We start from the raw sequence: 25,922 nt of genomic DNA, 5'->3' as shown, positions 1-25,922 counted from the left end.
TTCGCCAAAATTTTGCCAATGAAATCGCAACTTAACAGAATAGTGGAGTCCACAGTTTCTCAGGCTACATCTACATTAATCTGGATAGATTTTAAAACGGATTTCTTTTCAAAACGCTCTCTGTACACACTAGCGTTTTCAACCGTTTTCCAAACGTTTCTCATCCACACCGAAATGTCGGAAAACGCTAAATTTAGCTTACAGCGCATGCATACACCCTCATAAAAGCTCACTGAGATCAAGTTATCACGCAATTCTTCTGGCAGGATCATTTTATTTAGCATAGTATCTCACCATTCACTGATGTGTCCAGGTCGCACTCACTCACCATTTTAATGTTTGGTCTAAAACGTAACTGCTCTCACGTTTTGCCGCAGGACAGCAAATGCGAGTGAATTTTCTGTTATCTTTGCAGGACTGTGATATGAAGAGTGAGCAAAGTAATATATTTTGTCAACTGTGTGAAAGGTTCAATATTCGTGCATCACATGATTAAACTTACCTCATCGTTTTTAAATACCTTATCCACTTTGGAGAGCATTTTCAAAAAGCTCAGTTTTCGTTGCTAAAACACGGTCTCATTGTGGAAGAAAGGCCAAAAGAGAGAGAAAAATAGGCATTTTCAAATGAAAATGTATTAGTGTGGACAGTTTTTTTTTTAAACTAATGAAATTAATGAAAACATTGAAAGCCAATCAAATTCTTCTTTCTTCAAAGTGCACACTGCAATTATGGCAGAATATAACTAAAGCATGCACTTAGAATAAACATAACGTTATGGTCCATTGGTGTGGATGGTAATATTGGTATCATTGGCGTTTTTGGGGAGATTGGGCCTTTAAGCTATCGTCAAGTCATCTACACTGTTTTCCCCAACAGGCCGAAAGATGCCATGCGTGCGGTGAGAAAGAGACTCAACGGCAACAGGAACTTCCGTGAAGTGATGCTGGCTCTAACTGTGAGTTCCCTCACTTTCACATAAACCCTTGTGCTCATACTGTCTAGGAACAAAATCTGTTTTACAGTCTGATGCTGTGCACCTTTAATAGTTAATGGCGGCTGATTACTTCTCCTCTAGGCCTGCCGGACATTTAAATAAGGTCTTTTGTGACCATTTGGATGCATTATGCTAGCTGGAAGTGCTGTTTTATGCTGTCATCTGTGAGTTTTGGCATGTCTAAATGATCGATAATCTCAGCTTCTTATGTAATTGTCTTTTCTAGGTGCTGGAGACTTGCGTGAAAAACTGTGGCCACCGTTTTCACGTACACATCGCCAACAGAGACTTCATCGAAGGTGTCATGGTGAAAATCATCACTCCGAAGAACAACCCACCTGCTATAGTGCAGGAAAAAGTTCTGGCACTGATTCAGGTAAACTGAGTGAGGCGAATGACTTAGTTCCCCCTGAGCTCTACCTTTGTTTTAGCAATAAATCAGAAACCACTTCTGCTGCATTCAGAATGGCGTGGGGTTTATGGGCTAGAAGACTAGGGGCTGGAAACTAGGTCTGGTGGACCTGCTCTATGAGGCAGCTTGCAATTGCATTAATTCTCATAATTCCAGTCTCATAAGTTGACTGGAAGCCATTACAGAATCAGACTGACTCAGTGTAAAGTAGACGTCGGACAGTTTCCACTTCCCATAATTTTAGCTGCATTTGTCTATTCTTGCGTCCTCCCAAATCCAATAGTCACATTGTTTTTCAGTCTGTAAAATTTCCAACCATTAGAGAGCAAGCATATCCCTAAAATTATGAGAATCTATTCTTCCAAATTTGGTCATTACAGCCATTTTCGAACCCAACAAGGTTCTCAACAAGCGAGTCGGAACCTAATCGCAAACTTGATTAAGGGGCTTTAAGATGACTTAAAAGGATTTACAATAAGAGCCAAACAACAAAAGATCGTGTTTTTTAAGTTAAGAACCAGGCTTCACTCAAAAAAAACAAAAAAAAATTAGGACTCTGTATCGACCGATAAAAGCAATTATTTTCACTTTTGGCCATTGGCCGATTGTTAAAAATCAGCCAACGATCAGGGCCTATTAAATCCTGTCAATCAAAAGAGAGACAAACGTGTCAGACTGCTCCCTGACTGTGAAGAAAATCTCTCTTGTGTTGAATTTAGGGCTGTCGAAGTTAACTCGAAAATAATGCTTTTACAGTAATAAAATATCAATGTTAAATCAGGCTCTATTTGACCCTATGAATCACTCGCAGCTCAAACCAGGGTTGCCAGGTTCATGGTTTTTCACTACACCAAACATTTGTAGTGCGCCTCCCATCCAATAATCACAAAGAGCTTTGTGCTTCTGATATGAATAAAGTCTCAGCTTTCATATTTTGCCTATTTTTATCGTGAAATTCAAACAATTTTGAACTTAACTGACGAGTTTTTTCTTCCACTCTCATACAAGTTATAGCATGGAAAAAACATGCATGAACATCAGAAGGAAAGATACAGTACAACTTATCAGTTTATCATCATGTCATTCAATCAGTGTTTCAAGACAAGTGTTTCTGAAAACGACCTTATGGGTAAATTAGTTGTATACAAACATTTCAGTTTTTATTTGAGTGTAAATATTATCTGAAAATAAATAGCAGTTGAATTTAATAGTTTTGTAACCTCTAATATTATAGTAATGTATCAAATAAGATGATTCCTGCTATAATTTACTGCAATAGTTGGAAGAGACGTTTTTCCTTAACTCATGTGCATCAATTAAAAAAAGTTACACATAGCTACATAGAGGACAAAAATGTCCACAAATCAAACTATCGGTATCGGCAGATGATATTCTGAATAATCGGCTATTGGTATTGGCTGAGAAATTTAGTTCCGGATGTGGACAATGGGGGTACTGCAGTCAAAAGGGATGAGAATCACTACTTTAACCTTTTCCATCTGCTTGGATCCAAATGATTTCCACTTGTGGCTACTGTATCTTTATCAAGAACGGCCATCAGCAACAGTGATTAACAAAATTAATTATACAATGTAAGGGGATTTACAGTCAAAGACAGAACCAGAAATGATGAATGAAGATTCGGTATAATAAATTCAAGAAAAGTTTTACTGAAGATAGTTTGCAGTTTCATCTGCAGAAGTCAGCTTCATGACTGAAGCTGTAGTTCGTAGAAGCTGTAGTTCGGACAAGTAGTAGACCGCCCCACTTACAGTGACAAAGATCACACCAATTATACCCTACACCAAGGTCTAAGCTGCGTCCTTGCTTCAGGTTGAATGATTCTGATTTGCTAAGAAATAGATAAACATAGTAATTTTCCACACACAAACAGATAGACTGAAGCATATCTCCATCGATTATGCAGCTGACACTCGGACCCTGAAGTTAGGCACGATGTGACCTTCCAGAACACAGATTTGGGTCGCTGGGTGCCAGCCTGTCCAGAACAACAACTCAGTCAATCTCCAATAATGCAGTGGTTCCTTAACCTGTAACCAAGAAGACTAACGCACACACCGACACACAGCTTCTTCAAGGTTGGATTTGGCCAGGCTCTCACTATAAACAGTAGAGACTTCTCAAAACATCAAGATAATACTTTCTTTCTCTCAAGGAGAGGACACTTTAACACAGTAAAGTAAAGACTTTAGCTACAAAATGGTCCCTTAAACTATTGGTTCCAATCACCATAGTTTTCAGGGTACCCTAAAAAAGCAGATGTATGTTTTGACAACTTAAAGAAATCCATACTTAATTTCTGGAAGCCAGGCTAAATGAGCAAGCACTGTTACTGCATGCAGATATCAAATACAGACATTAGAGAAGACATGAAAAGAACATTTCAGTAATCACACTGGTGACTTCTATAACAAAGTAAAATCTCATAAGCCTGCTAAAGAACCATTTATTACTAATTGCTGAAAAATAGTCTGACTTTTCCCTGATAATACCCGGTGTTAGGTTTAAATTTAGAGCCACTTCCTGTGGGGCAGCTCTTTCAGCTCTCATCTTGTCATCTCTCTGTGTTTGTGTTTCACCCCAGTCCTGGGCAGATGCGTTCAGGAGTAGCCCAGACCTCACCGGAGTCGTGCACATTTACGAGGAGCTGAAGAGGAAAGGAATTGAGTTTCCCATGGCAGACCTGGACGCCTTGTCACCCATCCATACACCACAGCGGGTGAGAAGCACACAATGCTCTCAAGCTCTCGCATATCTGTGTTTACATTCATTTCGCTTAATCTCCTCTTGTGTGTCATTCTAGGGAGTCCCAGAGGTGGATCCAGGCATTCACAAGTACAAAGCAGCCACGCAGCCCAACACAGCATCTCAGGCGACCCCTAAACCTGCAGCTGCTGCGACACCTGACTTAAACCCCAGCCAGATCCCAGCCGCATCGGGACCAATCACAGCAAACCCAGAGCAGGTCACAACTCACCTTAGAGTAGACTTTGCTCTATTCAGTGTTAGAGGTGTAACAATATGTCGCGATAAAAAAATGCAACAATATGTATCGTGGATAGTAGGGCTGGGACAACGCGTCGACGTCATCGATTACATCGACGCAAAAAATACGTCGACGCAAAATATGCGCGTCGATTCGTCAGACCCAAAACAAAGATGGTGGCGCCGGATAGTAGTAGCAACACGAGTGGCTCCTCAGACTATCAGATGTGCAAGGCGGCACGCACTCGTTCCTCTAAAGTACACACACACACACACACACACACACACACACACACACACACACACACACACACACACACACACACACACACACACACACACACACACACACACACACACACACACACACACAACCCACATAAAAATGTGCGTCTGATCGGAACGTGCGCACTGTTGACGTTGACAGCAGCGCGGATTGATAGAAATGGATAGAAAATAGTGCCGATTAAAACTGAGGTATGAATTTTGACCGGCGTGTTTTTTGTGTGGTAAATTAATCAAGCTTTGAAACACAAATCATTTTTTCACGTAAAAACGCACAGTTTTGTGGCGCCGGAAAATAACCGGGAGTACTTTATTGAAAAACTTCCAGCGGTCAGAACTCGGACCAGGGAGGTGACTACAGAGTGGGTCAGTGTGTATGCACTATAGTGCTGGTAAGGATTGCATACAACTTCATGTCTTAAATGGGCGAACTAACCCTTTAATGTTGTGGATTATACATAGAGGACACTGACAACGCGCTGACAGACAGGACCAAGAAGGTAACATTTAATAAAGTCTCAACTTTCAAATTCGGTCAGTCAAAAGAAAATTAAACCATAAATAGGCCTACTATTTTGTGGTTCTTTCATGTGTCGTGACAGATTGCACTTTTTCCAGTAAGCTAGGCCTATGTGTTTTCAAGGCTTCAAGGTTTTATTGAATGCTACCTCTGACTAAGAATGCATTACTTTGCACTTGTATAGTCTTTTATGTTGGAATTTTAAGAGCAATAAACATATATTGCAATGTTAAGGAATTCATGTTTTTTTTTTCATTCAGATATGTAAATCAACATGTATAAATTGCTATTAGTCAAATTAATGGGGAGATAATCGAATCGAATCGAAATCGAATCGGACAGGAAAAATGAATCGTTAGATTAATCGATGCATCGAAAAAATAATCGCTAGATTAATCGTTTAAAAAATAATAATTTATCCCAGCCCTAGTGGATAGTGACAAAATGTATTGGGTATAGTTCACCCAAAATAAAAATTACTGTGTGTGAAAAATTCAAGTTAACAGAGGTTTAGTGTCAGTACTACATTAAACTACTATATACAATGTTGAAAACAATGAATAATAATGCAATGGGGGAATATTTACGGGTCCTGATAATGCCAAATGTCTTATGTTACCAGTAAAAAGTGGTCAACATTATTTTAAATATAGTCAGTGACAGAGTGCAAGCATATTCATGAAATAAAACAATCCATCTACACATTTTCCTATCTTCCCTATATTTAAAAAATAAAATAAAGACTCCACTAGACTTCACAATCTTACTGACGCCAAACTTTTGACCAGTATTGTACATTTGCAGTTCTACATAAAAACATATATAAAATATAGATCATTTAATGTGCTAAACTGGGCACCAATTATGTTTAGTTCCAGATGTTTTCACCGCTATACTTTTCTGTTCATATCTATGATTAATTTGGAAATGCTTTGCTTGTGCGTACAGATCGCAAGACTGAGAAGTGAGCTAGACGTTGTGCGTGGGAATATTAAAGTGATGTCAGAGATGCTGACAGAGATGGTGCCGGGCCAAGAAGAAGCCTCTGATCTCGAACTTCTCCAGGTTTGCGAGTTTTACCACTACACTCACTCCTTTACAGAGAATTAATGCTTTGGTGATGATGGTGTATTATATTTTACCAGGGCTCTGAACTGGTTCAAGGAACAAAAACAAACAACAGAAACGAACGAAAATGAATTAAGAGCAATGATTATCCAATTTAATTTTACATTTATTCATGTCATTTCTAAAGCGAGGCATGTTGCCGAACTTGCTCACAGAACTTGATTACACTTCTGAAAAGTAAATGATGAGAGAAATTTCATTTTTGGCTCTACACGTCACCACAAGAGGGTGTAACAACACAATAAACCTCATTTAGCCTAATGCACGTCTATGAACCATGCTTTATATATATATATATATATATATATAGTATGTTTTTTTGTTTGGTATTTTCTGTACTCGTCTAGTTTAATGTTCCATAATGCATTTCATGTATTCATGTAATGCTTTCTCAGGAGCTGAACAGGACATGTCGAGCCATGCAGCACAGGATAGTGGAGCTCATCTCTCGCGTGTCTAACGAAGAAGTCACGGAAGAGCTGCTACACGCCAACGATGATTTAAACAACATCTTCCTGCGCTACGAGAGGTGAGTTTTCCCTCATAAGCCTTCATCTGACAGCTCGAGGCTGACACGCAACTCTGCAGTCGGCTCAGGCTTGCCTTTGATTTCACACACTTTGCTTTAGTGCCGAGCGCACAGGGTCTGAAAACACATTAGCATTTCTTTCATCTCCATCTTGACGCTCTGTGTTCTAACAGGTATGAGAGATACAGGCTGGGCAGAGCAGCACAAAACAATGGGGTGAGTTTCACAACGCAGTACTGCTTTATTAACACATACTTTTAGCATAAAAAGTTTCCTTTTTTATGTGTTTGTTGTTGTTGAATATTGTTTATTATAGGATACATGTATGCCTTGTGGTAATATTTGTCTGTTAAGTGCCTGCTCATGTTTTTTATATATTTTTTTATTTTATTGTTTGCATGATGTTTAGCTGAGAGAGGCAAGTATGATGCATCGCTGTCTTGTAGAAAGTGTCCTGCGTCATCATCACATCTCTAGAGCTCTAGACCCTAGAAATAAAAATATTATTTCTCGTTGTTTTCTGTTTCCTATCTATTACACACACATTATATGCCTTAAAGGGATAGTTTACCCAAAAATGACCGTAAGACCTTCGTTCATCTTCGGAACACGAATTAAGATATTTTTGATGAAATCTGAGAGCTGGATCACTCCTCCTAGGATTTGACACTTGTTCCCCTAAAAGTTATGAAAGACATCGTTAAAATGGTCCAAGTGACTACAGTGGCTCAATCGTAAGTTTATCAAGCGACGAGAATACAAAAATAACGACTTTATTTCAACTATTCATTTCCTTCTCTGTGGGCCTCTAGTCAGTTAAACTAGTGTAATTGCGTAGAGCTACATCACACGTAGGCTCACTATTGGCCGACGCTGATCATGTTTTTGATGCGTGTGACTTACAACAACAGAAGCTTACGCTATTACACTAGTGAACTGACTCGAGGCCCACATAGAAGGAAATGAATAGTTGAAATAAAGTCGTTATTTTTGGGGTTTCTGCGCACAAAAAGTATTCTCATCGTTTGATAAACTTAAGATTGAGCCACTGTAGTCACTTGGACTATTTTAACGATGTCTTTCATAACTTTTCGGGGAACAACATGAGGGTGAGTAAATACTGACAGAATTTTCATTTTTGGGTGAACTATCCCTTTGATTCTGTAGCAACTTCAGCTTTTCCATTAAAAAAGATATCAAACTTTTCAATAAAAGTGTAATCCTCACCTGTGTTTGTGAACGTGTCTGTTTATTATTATGCATTTAAAATAATCAGTGAATTTTTTCATAATAAATTAGCAATATATAGCAATATATATATATATATTAGCAATATATATTATATAACTAAATATTTGTATTATTTTAATTTTTTTAGACTTGAATTCTTTAAACATTATTACTATTGTTGTTATTAATATTATTTCTTTTAATTAATTATTCACTAATTATATTTATAGGTTATGTAAATATGATAATATAACTTAAGCATGTATATATAATATACAATAGTAAAATAGTATGTAATAATACATGCTATTAATTATAAATGGTTTCATTATTATTAAAAAAAATACATGCTTAAGTTATATTATTATACTTGCATAACCAATATAACTTATTGGTATTATATATATATATATATATATATATATATATGCTTAAGGTATAAATTATATAATTTACTATAATTTAATAAGCTATCATTTAATCATCATTTTAATGTTTAATAATCTTTTCTACCAACACTGTCCCTTAAATACAATTGCTTGAATTAATTAAAAATACAAATGCAATGGTATTCCAAAACTATTGAACTGCTTTTTAATTTGCTAATTTATTATGCTAGTATATAAAATAGGTATATGCTGATTGTTAACCTAGATAAGTAAGTGTGTGTGTGTTGTGAAATGCACAGGTCCTGAATGAGGCTTCAGAGGAGGACAATCTAATAGATCTGGGTCCTGGTTCTCCAGCAGTGGTCAATCCTGGGGTCAGCGCTACACCCGCATCCACCCTTCAGCCTCCTGCTCCTGCTCCTGCAAACACTGCCTCCCTCTCCACACAGCTGGCAGGACTTGGTGAGGATCTCAAAAACAGAGAGCACATTAATTTTTCAAAATCATATTGATAAAAGTATGCTAGTACTTTATTTGGTAACACTTTATTTTGCAGTGTCCTTGTTACATATGCCACATGTACTTACCATTGTAAATTATGCATAATTAGATGCAACTAATCCTACCCTAACCCAAGAGTAAGTACATGTTGTTGCTTAATATTACTCAGTACTTTAATATATACTTACACTGTAACAATGACACCTTAAAATAAAGTGTAACCCTTTATTTTATAGCGCTGTTCCACATGTACTATGTACTTACTATAGTAATTACAATAACTAGGTACTAAGCCTGAACCTACTCCTAAACTTAACCGTAACCCATGTAGTTTTCTTATATTACACATAAGTGCACGACACGTACTGTAAAATAAAGTGCAAACGAAAAGTATTTAACATGTTACTTTTATTCCTCTATAAAACTTTAAGTTGACTTTAAGATGATTTCCTCCCGATAGATGTGAGCGCAGACAGTGTCAGTGGCACTCTCAGCTCTCTGACCGCTCACAACCCTCAGGATGACTTTGACATGTTTGCCCACACCAGGTCCAGCTCTCTGGCTGACCAGCGCAAAAAGTGAGTGTCTACTACTATTACTAAAGAGCTTATGCGCCAGAGAAACAAGCGCACAGCCACCTTTACAGTTTTGTCTTCGACTTGCTGTATTTTTGTATATTTCTATTGCATTGCTGTTGAAGAGTGATTAGCTGGTGAAGTGGATTTACTTATTATAGAGTTATTTAAAGTTATGAAGACCATTGTAATTTTTGAAGCGGATGTCATTACAAATGTCAGTAAACCGGGAAGATTTAAAATCGAGTGCTTCATTCATAAATCCGTAAGATCTGTGGAAATTCGAACCAGAAGACAGAACACAATGAGTGCAGCGCTGAAATAGAGCGGGCTACATAAGGTCTATACCACATTAAAAATCAACTCTAAACTATTTTCTTTGCTTGTTTTCCAGTGTTATATACGAGGAACCTCAGGCTCTGGTTAGCCTGGCCTCTGCTTTAGACATCAGACAGCAAAATGCCACTGGGGTGAGTTTCCTAAAGCATGGTGTTTCTCTGTACTTTCATAGTGATGAAGGGTTTGGGTTTTGTGTGTTTCCGATCACTCAGTTCTGACATGTTATTTCTTTTATGCCCTGTTTACACCTGGTTTTAAGATGCGTTTTGGTCGATTGTATCACAAGTGGACGACGCTTAATACAGGTGTTAACGGGGTCTAAAACTTTTTGAGCTTGTCCACTTTCAACCACTTCCAGAGAAAGTTGAAAACACATTCCCCCTGATTGCTTTCGTAGTGTAAACGCTCATTTGGTCGAATGTTTAAATGTTTTAGCCACTAAAGACCGTCTACTGACTTAATGCGTAAACATTATGGAAAGTGCACTAGCCAGATGGGATTTAAACTTTGATGACTGAAGACCTAAGTTTAGTTTGAAAATGAAAAACGAACCAATCACTGTTTCTCTCACCATTCCTGATTTATAACACACACTCACAGCGTGATCTTGCGTCTGTCAGAGCAGAAACGAAAGCTGTTGCTCTCTGTGTTTTTCTGTCGTTTCCGTGTGTGTTCAGATGTAAATTGTGCAAGCTTATTTTGTCCATTAGATTAAAAGATCTGAAAAAGCCCATAGATTTACCGACCCAGAGACCCTCCTCTAAAATGAAATCAGGACAGAAGTGTTTGAAAGTGGACAAAAGAGACGAATTAAAACACCAGGTGTAAACGGGAATGTGTCTCCCTCGTCTACTTGTGATCCGATCGACCAAAACGCAACTTAGTAAACAGGGCTTTAGTGTGCTGAAGACCTCACTGTTTCTCAAAAGATGGGAAATCTCACTCGTATTGAATGGCAAATAGAGTGGTGCAGGCATGATGTATTTTTATAAACCAACCCAGTTGTTAGCATCACACTGGTTCCCACGACAAAATCCCTATAGGATTTTTCCATAGGCTTTTGGATTACTGCAGAAAATACGCTCTGTGACTAACAAAAGCTTACTCTTAAGTTTAAGTTTTGTTCATCTTGATAATCTTCACAAATGAAGACAACTTTCATGAATAAATGAAGCGTTTGCATGAGCGCGATTATAAACGCGATGAGGATGTGAAAGCGACTAGTTAGGAGACGAGTTTACCTGTCCGTCTGATGGCGTTTAATCTCAACCTCTGTCTCCCATATAGACGCTTGTTAGCAACTGCCCTTTACAAGACAAAGAAAAGCTTTAAAACAAGCGCAAAAGTGCATGTGTTACTGATGTATTTTATGTCATAGAATAAAACGTCAAAATATCTTAAGCTTGTGTTCACCACAGACCTTTTTTCAGGCATTTCACACAAAAAAACATCAATAAACCCATTGACTTCAGGACGATGGAACCAGAAGTGATAAAATGCGAACTCGTTTTCTGGGTTTTGGCCTACCAAAATATGCCACCCCTGCAACACATTTATAGTCCTCTACCTTTGCATGTCGTTCATAGTCTCTTTTAGCATAAAAATGCTCCTGTTGTTGATGACTCATATTGACACTGCGAGGCCTCTGTGCCAAATTTCAAAATTACATATTCACAATTAATCTTCAACATGCCACAGCTTGTTAATGCCCAAAGTGGACTGGAGAAGTGCTGGCAGATTAGCTTGGGTTTGGTTCGGCTGAAAATAGCTGTCTGCACAAGAGCACGTTGTTATATAAATTCCTTACAAATACCACTACAGTTATTGTTGCTACAGTAAAACGGCAATGTTTGGTATTGGCCACTATTAAGCTTAATGGCAGAATGATGTTGAAAGCATCTAACACAGTTTAAGGGTCAATGACAGATAAGATAGTCCACGATACAGAAAAGAAAACCCCTTTTAAAATGCATGTCAAACTCTTTTTATTCATGTTGGTTTGATATGGTTTTAAAAAAAAACTTTTAAACCATTTTCAAGAAAAGTTTACATTTAATGATTATAAAAATGGGATTTGGAATCATATTTTCCTTACACCTTGAATACATAATGAAGTGTACTACACATCTCAATCATTATTTATTACAAAAAATAAAGGGAAAGTTAAAAATAAAGTTTTTAAATATATTTTAATTCCATGAATTATTTATTTTTTTGGCACTCACACTATATCATTGAACAAAACCGTACCATAAAAAGGCTTAATCATCTGGATCCTCTCTTTGAAATAATTTCCTGGGGGGGTTTTCCTGCATGTTCAAAAGTTTTTTCAATTATTAATAAGCAGTGAAGCAGTTTTGTTGAAATATTTAGTTTTTTAATAAATAATGATTAAGGCATTCAGTATGTCTTGAAATTCTTTCAAAAATTTCGGTCTTTTAATGAGCCTTTTTTTTTCATTATGTTTTAGAGTGCAAAAGTGCCGTCCTCTTTTTTTAGCTGCGCTGATTATGGAAATATTTTTCCATGAATTTCTCCCGTAGTGTTTGTTAAAGCATTATAAGCCTCGAACCAAACCAACCAGCTACAAGGTGAATCATACCAGTGCAAAATTTGATTTAACGCAAAGAAGTATTTGAAAATATAAAGGTACAAGACTGTGTACTTAACAGCTTTAGTAAGGGAAAGAACCACAATCCCATGAAGCTTTGCCAAAAGCATAATTGAATTAAAAATGATAAAATATTTAGAACTACTCATTTAAAAAGGTTGAATATACAGCAATTTCCTGTACAGCATCATGGGTAATGTAATGTAGTTTTTTATCACAAATTCTGCTGTTAAACACAATTATTTAAAAACTAAGTCGATTAACAGCTTTGTAGCTCACAGTAGGGCTGTTTTTTTAAAGGTTTGTAAGTTATGGTTAAAATATATGAGTTTTTGCTTCCAGAACCCAACTGTTTCACTCTATAACAACAGATCACCCTGCCAAATACCACAACAAACAATCACAATGAATTTTACTTTATTCAAGTCACTGTGTGCATAATTTGCAGTTGTTTCTGGGAAACTTTTTTTTTTTTACAAAAGATCCCATATTATAGGTGATATTTGTCAAGGCAAGAATCACTGTTATTATTGCTCATACATGTTTTTAAATGTTTTTTAACTTAATATAAAGAAGTATTATGAAATCTTCAAGAGTGCTATTAGGAAATAAATTTTAGACTGATTGGATCTCTTGTACCAGACACACTTTGTGTTGAAATCGACCAAGGTTACATAACAGTCGTGGCTTAGAAGTGCAATGCATAGCGATCAGCCCATGGGTCAAAGTTTACACTTCTTTCTCCCCACTCTTTTTGTTTGTTTTCCCACTCCATCTACCTTAGTTCATTGACTCAAAGTTACATTTCTCTTGCCTTAAACGACACCCGCTTCAGTTCTCCTGAAGATGGAGGTGGCCGCATGTCTCTGTGCTTGTTTTGGGTGGGTGCTTTGCTCTTCTTCACATGTGTACGGTGTTTTCTGTTGTTGATTTAGCTGAATGTAAAAGGTCCTAACGCTGAGTTGGAGCCCATAGACAGCTGGCTCATTACCCAAGGAATGGTGAGGATTTCACCAGAACCACTGTCCCCTCATGTCCAGTCAGCCCTGACCTCAGTCTCATCCCTAATACACCTCCCACCTCCACTAAAACACACCCACAGTAAAAGGGAGAGCCGCTCTCTCCAAAGCCTGATTTGATTTGCGGAGGAGCCGACTTGAATATGTTAAGAGATCAACCAAAAACGAAAACTATTTTCTCCCTCATGTCATTCCAAACTTCTGTGTTGTTTTTTTCCATGGAAGCAGCTCATTCTATACAACGAGAGTTCATAGTGACCACAAAAGCACCATGAAGGTATTGAATAGACCACTTTTATGTTTTTTTTTTAAAAGAGCCTTAATGGTCAGCATCTTTTTTTTTCTCTCTGGACATCCCTGATCTCTAATAACTCTTCTATGGTTCCAGGGCTGTTTCTAGGCTCTTCTCTTTGCTCTGTCCCTTTTACTGTGAATCACTTAATCACCTCATTTCCATCACAAGTAGGAAATACCTATGCTGCGTCCGAAATCGAATACTTCCCTACTATATTGTATGTGAAAAAAAGTGCACGGCAAAACAGTAGTATGTCTGAATAGATGGTATAAAAAAAAAAAAAGGACCCGGATGAGCTGCTACTTCCGGCGAGATTCTGAGCTTTGTATTCTATGGACACTTTACTATCCCATTAAGGGCTACAGGAGAGGATTTATGAATAGAAGTGAGGCGACGCAACTGACGCTGGTAAGTCACATGACAGTAACAACATTTCAGATGTGGTACGTCTGAATTTCATTCATACTACCATTATTCATACTAAAGCATAACAGTATATTCAAATTCAAATGTAGTACTTATTCAGAAAGTATGTGATTTCGGACGCAGCACTACTTTTTCAAGGGGAAAAGCAGTAGAATTCATCGTCATACACTAGCTAGACCCTGGACTCTTAACATGAATTAACACGATCATAATCAGCCCTCGGCTCATGGAAGGTTCTGGATCTTGTATTCTCTACAACTCCAAATTTAGGGCTGGAGTTTCAAGAAACGTTAAAACCTGATAGAAATTTGTACGAAGAAAGTCCTCAGACGTCATTCTTTTTCATTCACTACGTTTACATGTGCACCAATAATGTGATTATTTCCAATAATCTTAAAATAAGGACTTCATCACAATAAAGCAAACACATGCAATTTTCATTATTCTGATTATTCACCAAGAATTGTGGTTATTTTTATTTACATACCCCAATGCACAGCAAAATTGCTGAACTCACATACAGGTGTGTTACTGGCCACTGTTTTAATCTACTTGCGTTATATGCAAAACACATTTCTATGGACGTATTGGATTTTTGCAGTGACGCACCTAAAATCTCTTTATTTTTATGTTTTTGATCATAAATATACTGTATTTATCGCACAACATCGTCAACATAAACTCAGACCCCAAAAATGTAATGCCATTTAAATTACAAATGTGCACGTGAGAATGTGATTTGTGTACATACACTCTTTGATCAAAGTGGAAGAGGTGCAATTAAAATGTTTATTACGATTAAAAATGCCATACGCCACATATATTACTAAAGATACGTGAGAGGAGTTTGTCCTCTGCATTTAACCCATCCAAGTTAGTGCACACACATTAGGAGTAGTGAAAAAAACACACACTGCAGACCGTGAGCACAGCCGGCGCCCGGGGAGCGATTGGGGGTTAGGTGCTCAAGGGCACCTTATTGAGAATCGAACCCGCGACCTTTGGGTTACAAATCTGACTCTTCAACCATTAGAACAATTATGTTTACTGCAATTATGAGCTTATTCGCATCAATTTGATCGAAGTATTGTGTTTACATAAGGTAAAGTTTGATCGGAATAATGCCTCACTATAATCGCATTATGAGGGTGCATGAAAAAGTAGTCAATGAGAGCTGCTGATCCGAGGTAACAGGAGCAGCTGTGACTGTTGGCGATGCATTGTAATCCAGTGACGCGGCAAAGTTTAACATTATGCAAATGAGCTGCAACAAGATCTGATTACTACCAATAGGAATTAAGGAGATCCTAAACTCTTTCCTCTCAAGAATGTTGTTTTTAGTGGCAGTCACCCCATTTGTGATCAGATTTGCCAATTGCGAAGCCCATCAATAACTTTAGAGCATCCAGCAGTATGAACACTTACTTTTTACCAAAAATACACGTGTAAGATTTTTACTAAGAAAAAAACTACGATTTTTAATATTCACTTATGATTACCAAGGCTGCATTTATTTGATACAGTAAACACAGTAATGTAGTGAAATATTACAACATTTAAAATAACTATTTTCTATTGCAATATGTTTTAAAATGTAATCTATTCCTGTGATCAAAGCTGAATTTTCAGCATTTTACTCCAGTCTTCAGTGTCACATGATCCTTCTTATACGAAGATTTGAAGCTCAACATTTCTTATTATTATCAATGATGAAAACAGGATTCTTTGATGAATATAAAGTTCAAAATTACAGCATTTATTTGAAATGGTAAAGACATTTATAGTGTTTTCTGTCACTTTTGATCAATTTTATGCATCCTTGCTGAATAAAAAGTAATCATTTCTTTAAAAAAAAAAATCTTACCACTCATGAAATCGCTGTCAGTGTGATGGGCTTTACACTGTCCTCGCTTATAGAATATCCTAAAACTGGACAGCTGTGCGATCAGAGCCTTTCCTTCATAATCTTCATCATCACTATTAAAACTACCCACTTCACCTATTAATTTACATTATTCTAAGCTGTTCTGTTCTAACAGATTTATCTTAACATTATCTTAAAAATAACCAAATATTGTAATATTATATATCACCTCATCATTCTCTATCATTGCTGTTTTCACATGTTATGATACTAGTTTAATCACCAACACTTTGAAATACACTAATGGATGAATGGGAATTATGTAGTGACAATTTTTATTTATTTATTTTTACTGTGTGTCTAGATTCCAGATTTTGCACACACTTTTTCACACACTTTATTCTCTCGAAAAACTTCATGAGGAACATCCTGAGATGAATTTTAAACATTATTGAAGAAGTTCACATGTATACTGGCTACTTCTCTTTCTCTGTCTATTCCACACACAAAAAATTGCATACATTTTAGTTTTGTAAAGAAATTCTTTCATTAGCACAATTTAAATTTGTCCACAAAACTAATTTATTATTTGTTCCAAACTTTTTGGACTGGTAGTATTTAAAGTGCCCCTATTATGCTTTTTATTTTTTTTAGATATTGTCTTTCATGTAGTGTGTAATATAGCTGTTTGTGAGTTTAAAAGATCTGCAAAGTTTCAAAGATCAAAGTGCACGACAAATAAAGTTAGTCTCCCAAAAGAAAACGATTCTGAACTGCCTGAACGAGTTATCAGTAATTCAGTCTTACTTGCTTAATAAACCTACATTGGTTTGTAACACATTTGAATAATGCCAGTCTATGGTCTTTATTGGCTTCCGACGAACAACATCTACTTTGACCCTCAAACACTGTAGTTGTTGCTGAGGCCTGGAAGAGATTTGGTTTGTGTTGTTGACATGTCGAGAAGATGCTGTTTTCTGCTCTGCAAATCCACTCTGTCTACACTGCAAAAGGACTCAGGCTAGAATTGATGCAGTAAAACCAACGCCATTGTTACTGCTCGGATCACTGTGATACAAGTGCTAAGGAAGATCTAGAGCTGAATTTCAGATTTGGTTATGGGAGTTTAGTTTCCAATACGTGGTGTAAATGGTAGACCAATCACAACAGACTGGGCCATCTGACCAATCAGAGCACAGTAGACCAGTCACAATAGACTGAACCACCTGACCAATCAGAGCAGAGTAGACCAATCACAACAGACTGGGCCATCTGACCAATCAGAGCAGAGTAGACCAATCACAGCAGACTGGGTCACATGACCAATCAGAGCAGAGTAGACCAATCACAACAGACTGGACCACCTGACCAATCAGAGCAGAGTAGACCAATCACAACAGACTGGGCCATCTATTTAAAATAGCATAATAGGGACAATTTAAATGCTGTTCAATAAAAACCCACCTTTTCTGATTCTTGATTTCAACAAATTCAGTAGAAGAAATGTCACTGCAAACTTCTTGTGGCTGTAATATTTGATTGTGCAATAAAGTATGTAATGTGCGAAAAGTCCAACAAATAGAGGCCTGTAGGGGGAGCCCTTGTGCTGCTGTTCTGATGGCGATGTAAAAAAAAGCAATCATCTCTTTCATCATAATCCTATATTACTGTGGATAAAAGGCTAGTCTTATATTCGTTCTGACACACATCACTGCATCTTTCCTTCAGTGTCCTTTCATTTTTCACTCTCACAGCATGTGAAACAGTGTTGCTCCAGCTCTATGTGCAAGCCGTGTGTGTGTCTGTGCGCAAGTGTGTGTGTGTGTTTGTGAGGCGTGTGGCTCTCTTTGGCATTGATTGCATTTTTCTGTTGTTGTTATTTTCCTCTCAGACCTTCTGGTGATTTTATTGTTTGTGTTTTTGTTTGTTCGGGATGTTTTTTGTTCTTTCGTTGCTTTCGGGGTCTTTGGTTTGTCCGTGGCTTTGCTCCATAGATCCCCGTACCGCAGTCCTCTGTCATGGATGACATTGAGGAGTGGCTCTGTGCCGATGTGGTGAGACTTCTTTACCTTGATTTCATTCTCTCTGTTTTTGTTTCCATGGTAACACCATGTCATCTTTCTCACTTTCATTTATCCAAGTCCTTTTTGTTCTATTTTTGGATTTTTTTTTTCATCCTACCTCGGTAGTACTAATCATTCATTTACACCAAGCATGTTGTCAGTCTACCATATGCCACACATTCACATGATACTAATGAACATTAACTAGGGTTGAATTATTACCAATTTAAGATGTCAGTTAAAGCTCCAGAACGTTTGTTAGATGCAGATAACAGTGATGCTGTTGAATGTTGCAGTTCACTGGTGACGGATGCTTTCGTTCATCTGTTGGTTATTGTGTTGTGTTTGTACTGATATTCAAATAATTGCGTGCTTAGTTGAAGTCAATAAATGTCATGTGATATATGTCCATTGAACAGTGTTGGGAAAGTTACTTTGATGAAAACTACAGGTATTCAGAATTAGTTCTGAGATACAACTGAGCAATGTTTGTTTTTACATAGCCAATACCCATTTATTGATAACCAACAGAATTGCAGAAATTAAATAAAAATGTAAACAATATCAACTCAAAATTCATACACTATTTCAAAAATGTTCAAAAACAGCAAAATTTACCATCGCATTTACTGACAAAACTGACACCGTTAGTTTCAAAATGGCCAAATATTTTATTTAATTGGCCTAGTTTTTGAAAGAGTAAAAAAATGAATCAATACTATGAAGATATTTAAGCGGACATTTGGCTTTGGGTAATTGTTTGATAAGAGTATATAACTTTAGACTATATAACTATAAAACATACATAAGATTATTTTTCAGGGATTTTTCAGGATTTCCTGGATCAAAATCAGTATTCAGCATAAAAAAGCGAACAACAAAGTAACACATTACATAGAAAATGTGGCATCTATTTGTTTGCATTAACAATCTTAAGGGCCAGATTTACTAACTTTTTTCGCCAGCGCAAACCCTCTTAGCATTAAAAAACTAGTAGTTAGTGTATTTAGCAGCATGAAAAATATATATATCATTTTTTTTTACAGAAAGCGAGCAAAGATCACTGAAGCTGTCAATTACTTGAGTTCAATGCGAGATACACAAAGCTGCACTCTTGCGAGAACACCCGTTATAATTAATGAAGCCGTCTACGCTGTGCAATGGATCTCTTATTGACATCGTGTTTATACTCTCATAATGTAAGGATTGGCTACAAAGCTCAACGCTGACAAAAACAAAGTTGTTAATAGAAGCCTTTGATGCTCTTCACAGTCAGAGTGCTTTCCCCAATCTTCTTCTTATAGGACATTATAGGAGAATGTTTGGTCATATTACACTTCTGATTTGTTGTAAATATTAGCGTGTTAATGAAAAAGCTGGGTTATTTCAAAAACAGCTGAGCTACTATCACACTGAATTTTAATGAATGTTAAGTTAGCGTCATTACTTTCAGTAAGTTTCTCCCCAACACTGATCTGTCGTCATAAATCATGTGGAAAATGTATACATATGTACTTTGTTCATAATAATGTCATGTTGTGCACTGGTTTTATTGCTGAATGGTAAGTAGTTGTTCAACTTGTTCATTCTGTGTTTGTGGCACAATGTGGTGTATAAATAATAAAAGTGACTGGTCTGACATGTAAATAATGTTGTTCTCTTTGTTTTCTGAAACAGAAAGGTGAAGAGCCAGTTGAAGAGCCAGAAGAAGGAGTTACGAGTGAAGGTACAGTACAAAAGCTAAATGTTTGGATTTTAACTGTAAAAGTGTAGCCTTGCATTTTTTTTTATTTTTCATGTGTATTGTTGTTACACTCCGAAATCAATTTGTTCTATTATGGAAATCCGTTTCAAATTGACCAGTTGTAGAAAAACTTGTTGTACACAATCTATCATTTAATTGGATGGCATTATATGTTTAATACAAAACACACCACTTCGGTAGCCATCGTTTGCTTACGCTCTTGTGAAGTCAGTCACTAATTCCGCCTTCTCGCCTAAAGATGACAAGCGATGATTGGTCGGGAAAGCAATGCGTAATCTGATGTGTTTCTTAAGAATTTAGGAGGCAAAACCACATAATCTGAGCAGACAAAAGGTCTCGTCGATTTACATTACAATCTATCATGATTTCCTCTTACTTTTTAGTCATAGAAGAATCCACCAAATTGCATATTTTGCTCAGTCTGAATAAAATGAGTATGAGCTCCGTATTCTCACTGTATCATGAGCCTGATGGATCAAATGATAAACAGTTCCATTTAAAGGGTTTGTTCTCCCAAAAATGGAAATTCATGTCATTAATTACTCACCCGAACCTGCAAGACTTTCGTTCAACTTCAGAACACAAATGAAGATATTTTGATGATCTTCTGAGAGATTTCTCTCCCTCCGTTAACAGGCTACGCAACTACCACTTTGATGCCACTTTGATCAATGTTTAAATGTGAATAAAAGACTAAATTAAATCTGTTCATCATATAAAGCGATCGAGTCTCTTCAGAAAATTTGGAGAAAACCGCTCAATTCATATGAATTTGTGTTACAATCTCTTTACGGACTTTTGAAGCTCAAAGTGTTTGCGCTGACTGTTTATGAAGGGACAGAAATCTCTCAGATTTCATCAAAAAGATTTGTGTTTTGAAGATGAACGAACGTTTCATGGGTTTGAAAAAACATGAAGGTGAGCAATTAATGACAGTATTTTCAGTTTTGGATGAACGATCCCTTTAAAGGCATCTATTGTTCTCCTGGTGTCTCTTCAGAGTTCGACAAGTTCTTAGCGGAGCGGGCGAAAGCTGCAGACAAGGCTTTACCGTCGTCCGCTGGTGGAGAGACCAGGCCTCCCGTCAGCGCATCAACCAGCAGCCGCAAGAAGACCGAACAGACCGAGGACAATCTTTTTGCCTTGTAGAACTGACGGCTCAGCCCAGTGACCGCAACCATATTCCCTCCAACTTCCAAACGCTTGCTGTTCTTTAACACACCTAACGATGTTATACGGCAGCGACACTTCTGTCTAACATCCCCCTCCTGATAGAGCACTGTGAGAATCCTGCTTCAGTACTGCTTTAACCACAACCTTTACGCTGAACGGCGCGATCAAGCGATGGCTTAAGCCAACATGTAGCCGAAATAAGTCTCATTCATTTCGAATAACAGATATGCAGTCGAATAGAGCTGTTTGGTTTCGTATTTATTGTTCAGTAATGAGCTAATGGTCTTATGAGGTTCTTTTGTAGGGCTGAGTCAACTATGGATTGAGACTCAATCTGTCCCCGTGGGAAATAGAGCAGGAAAACATTAGATCTTAATCAGGCGTAGGAGCGCAGAGACAACTCGTGCTTATGAGGGTCTGGTGAAGGATAATGGCTCGTAATCATCATGTGCGAATTACCAAAGATAGAAGAATATATATATATATATATATATATATATATATATATATATATATATATATATATATATATATATATATATATATATATATAATATATATATACAATAAGCTTGATTTCCATCGATTAGGGTTTTTGTTCAAATATGTTGACTCCAGTTGAGGTTGTCTAAGCCGTTATAGCCTGGTTTAAAGCCACTATTTAAGGGTAGATATACAGAGCCCCACACATGATTAAGCAAAAAAAAAAAAAAAAAAGTTGTATATCGTGGACATTAATTAACAATTCGTTCCCATGGCTTACTAATATGTCAGAACGTTTTATAAATTCGTTCCCTCGTTTAAAGTAAATTGTGCGCAAGATATAACAATTTGTTCCCTCGATTTACTAAATTGTGGCCACGTTGTAAAAATGTCTTCCCTTGCTTTAGTTAAATAAAATAAAAAAACGAGGGAACGAATTAGTTGGCCACAATTTACTTGTGGGAATGAACTCTTAATTCACGGCCACGATATATATATATATATATATATATATATATATATATATATATATATTTGTGTCTGCATGTCATGTGCGGGGCTCTGGGGCCTGATGTTTAAACGTTGCGTACGCACAAAAAAGGCATTGAAATTTTCCACGCACACAGGATTTATAAAAAATAAACTAGCCGTAAATATGTGCACACCGGAGGGACACTCCGTGCGTACACACTCTTTTCCTGGTGCGAGTGAATTAATAGTAAACAGAATGATTTTTTATTTTGATATAGACATTTAGGTTAAATATGCCACTCTCATTAATGGAGTTAAGCAGTCATGAAATCATTATCCAGACGTTACAATATTTTTATATTAATTTTAAACAGAAATCCAAAGTGTTTTATACAAATTTGATTTAATGATTCTAAAACAAGACAAGGATACTGAATGTTTTTTAGTAATGTAATGTGACGGCACAAATGGCATTTATAGTCCGTATCTAATAATGTCTTACCGTTAAACATGGTATCAGGTGGATGGGTGCAGATGACGATATGTATGGTAAAACTAGGCGTCGTAAGCTCCTTATATGGTTATTTCGGGGTGGAGACGCATGTACACAATCTTCCGCTTTTTGGGTTTTATATAGGGGATTTTGCGCAGGTTCCGGCGTACGCACGGTTTTAGGATGAAATCTAGAGAAAGTTTTATACATGAGGCCCAAGGTGTCTACATTGATACAAAAATCTTACATTTTGATTATGATATATGATTTCCTGGAACTGGCTCATTTAAAATAATAAAATGAAAAAGTGTGGGACACATAAAAAATAAAAGTGTGGGTCACATTTCATCCCCAAATTAAAAGAAAATATAAAATGTTTTCAACATTGATAATAATAAAAAATAATTCTTGATTATATATCACATAGAATTTTTTTTAATAACATTTAACTATTTTTACAGTATTCTTGATCACCTTGATTAGCATAAGAAACTTACCTACCCCATACTTTTGAGCTGTAAAATGTGTTTACACCAGCAGTGTTAACCAACTAAAATGAATTTATCGTTAATAAACTTCTAGCGTACTTACAGTTGACTACAAACTTTGACAGGAGAAAGGATTTTAGCAACAAAATGTACACAATTTAGCTTTACACAATTTTTTTTTGTTTTGGGGTGAAAAATGACCGACATTTCTTCATAAGATCCACCCACTCACTGCATCTTTTTTTCCTGATTCATGATTGATTTCAATAAGAGCAAATCCGCATATTTGGCAGTAAAGATGAATGGAAGTTTTGCTTTCTGCTTTGCTAGACCTAATCAACAATTATATTCGCCTAATGGCTTTTGTAAAATATGTATCCATAAGTATACATAAATGTGTATATACAGTAGGAAAGTGTGTGTATAGTACTAAAGGTTTGTATTAACTTGGTGTAAATATTTAAAGGTACACTATGTAACTTTTTTTTTTTTGTTCAACATTTGCAAAATTGAAAATACATCATTAATCCTTCTTTCAAAATATTGTTTTTGTCTTACCCTGATTCACTATTGTAAGCCTATTATAAGCGTTTATATTTTAGACCTAGTGGGATGGATTTCGTGTGAAATTGCGTACATGCTTGCAAAAAGAACGCGACAGAGCTCGTAATAAATGAGAAACAATATCGGCTCGACTTTTCAGAAATGGCGAGAAATTAGGCATTTGAAATGTTGTGAAAGCGATGCGGAGATGTCGTTTTTATTGCTCAAGTAACGTATTTAATTGAACAGATACATTGCTTATGTAGCTCCCTAACCGAGTTCACTGTAAAGCATTATCTATTGTGAAGGGTCATTTCATCCACACAGTCTCGCAGAGCCAAAGCACAACCAAAACAATGTTCTTCCCCAAAATGCGTGCGGTTTTATTTTTTAACCACTAGAGGTTACATAGTGTACCTTTTAATTGCATCCCTCTTTTTTTGTGATTCGTCATGAAAGATTGTCCACGTGATTTGCAGGATCGCCCTTACTCTTCATTCCAGTCGCTAACAGCTGTACCGTACAATTTGAATCATGCGAAATGTTGCACTGCTATCTTCCCGACAAAGTGGAGTTAATGTTTGAAGGAAGATGCTCACTTCAGTCTTAGATGTTTATATAAAGTAACTTGCAGCTAGATGCATTTTACAGTCAAAGACCTCAAATGTTGAACGACTAATGATGGGAAGGCAAGAGCTTGAACTTTGTTATTCGAACCTGTTGCAAACCTCCTTCATTTCCCCTAAATCTGTCAAGTCAGCAGTTAAATGTGTGAAACACTGGAGGAGTGTGTGTGAGCTTTACTTGAATTGAAGGTGTAAGTCGCTGGCTGTGATTGAAAGGAAATTGCGGCATGTTCAGAGCAAAATCAATAATGGCCATATGAGTTTTTTAACCAAGGCCATTGGAAATATATCTATGAACAGCATTAATTAACGTTAATCTGCAGTATCTTTTTTTTATTTCAGCCTTCTGATTACTTGCGAGAAGGAAAGTGTAATATCTGCTTGTCCTAAAGAGCTCTGCTTTCATCATTATTTGGATTTAACTGCTTCGATGGATGTTGCCATCGTGTGACATTAAAAGTCTTAACTATTTTGATTATTTACTTCATAATGTCTTAAATGTATTTTAAAATAATGACATGTAATGAAGTTTCCTATTGTCAGATTTATTGTTTAATCCAAACTATTTTATTAAAGTGATTAATTTGCTTAATGCAAACATTTCCCTGCGTGATTCATTTTAACAAGCATATCTAATAAATCTCCCATCATTTTAAGGTTGCATATTGTCAGTTGTTTTCACAAACTCAAATCTCTCCATACATATATATATATACATACACACACACACACACACACCACAAGGTCAAACGTTTGAAAACATTAAGGTTTTTTGATTTGATCAAAATTACAGTAAAAACTGAAAGACTGTGAAATATTATTACAGTTCAATTGAACCCTTTTCTATGTGAATATATGTTAAAATGTAATTTATTCTTGTGATCAAAGCTGAATTTTCAGCATCATTACTCAGTGTCACATGATCCTTCAGAAATCAGGTGTGTGTGTGTGTGTGTGTGTGTGTGTGTGTGTGTGTGTGTGTGTGTGTGTGTGTGTGTGTGTGTGTGTGTGTGTGTGTGTGTGTGTGTGTGTGTGTGTGTGTGTGTGTGTGTGTGTGTGTGTGTGTGTGTGCGCGCGCGCGCGCGCGCGTGCGTGCGTGTCATGATACAGTGCCATTCAAAAGTTTGGGTTAAGTAAGATTTATTTTAAAAAAAAAAAGAGACAAAAAAAATTAATACTTTTATTTAGCAAATCCTCATTGAATTTATAAAAAAGACCATAAAGAAATTAATGAAATTATTAAATATTACAAAAAAGTTATATTTATAATAAATGCTTTTCTTTTGACCTTTCCATTCATCAAAGAATCCTGAAAAAAAAAATCGCAGTGTCCACAAAAATATTAAGATTAAACGTGTTTAACATTAATAATAATCAGAAATGTTTCTTTAGCACCAAATCAGCATTATGAGACATCGCTCTGGAGCTTTATCATGCCTGCACATTGTGATTCATAAATCCACACACATCTTCCCATTTTATTCCAAAAACTTCCCTCTGTCTTTGATGTCTGAGACCGCAAAGTGCATTTGCTTAATTTTTTGATAATTTCCTGACCAGTAATTTGTGGTTAGTACACGTGTGTGTGTGTGTGTGTGTGTGTGTGCGCGTTCGTGCGCGCCTTTAAGAGGCATGCAGACATGCACCTCACGAACATGCCATAATAATAACTACACGTATGTTCTAGCTCC

The 25,922-nt window shown here is 36.7% G+C and overlaps 1 protein-coding gene across 4 annotated transcripts in view; it reads left to right on the top strand.

The window, feature by feature from the left end:
• tom1l2a (target of myb1 like 2 membrane trafficking protein a) overlaps positions 1-25,922 on the top strand; it is a 143,895-nt gene that overhangs the window by 31,231 nt on the left and 86,742 nt on the right. Inside the window, exons 3-16 of one of the 4 annotated variants that reach the window (XR_013196721.1) lie at positions 880-958; positions 1,224-1,373; positions 4,015-4,149; positions 4,234-4,395; positions 6,169-6,285; positions 6,744-6,877; positions 7,051-7,093; positions 8,796-8,958; positions 9,458-9,575; positions 9,967-10,042; positions 13,458-13,523; positions 18,121-18,180; positions 19,879-19,915; positions 20,955-21,437. Coding sequence is in view for 3 of the 4 variants with exons in the window: in XM_077211664.1 (XP_077067779.1) it covers positions 880-958; positions 1,224-1,373; positions 4,015-4,149; positions 4,234-4,395; positions 6,169-6,285; positions 6,744-6,877; positions 7,051-7,093; positions 8,796-8,958; positions 9,458-9,575; positions 9,967-10,042; positions 13,458-13,523; positions 18,121-18,180; positions 19,879-19,915; positions 20,955-21,103 (1,489 nt within the window). In the remaining variant the exon portion in view is untranslated. Of the gene's footprint in view, positions 1-879; positions 959-1,223; positions 1,374-4,014; positions 4,150-4,233; positions 4,396-6,168; positions 6,286-6,743; positions 6,878-7,050; positions 7,094-8,795; positions 8,959-9,457; positions 9,576-9,966; positions 10,043-13,457; positions 13,524-18,120; positions 18,181-19,866; positions 19,916-20,954; positions 21,591-25,922 lie in introns of those variants that run through there. The other 3 variants (XM_077211664.1, XM_077211666.1, XM_077211665.1) reach the window with 3 other exon arrangements.

This window comes from Siphateles boraxobius, unplaced genomic scaffold (assembly GCF_051911475.1).
Source record: "Siphateles boraxobius isolate OS27281-9 unplaced genomic scaffold, OSU_SipBor_1 66, whole genome shotgun sequence".
NCBI classification, from domain to species: domain Eukaryota; kingdom Metazoa; phylum Chordata; class Actinopteri; order Cypriniformes; family Leuciscidae; genus Siphateles; species Siphateles boraxobius.
The sequence above is the reverse complement of the archived record's forward strand: the minus strand, read 5'-3'. Positions and strand labels throughout refer to the sequence as shown.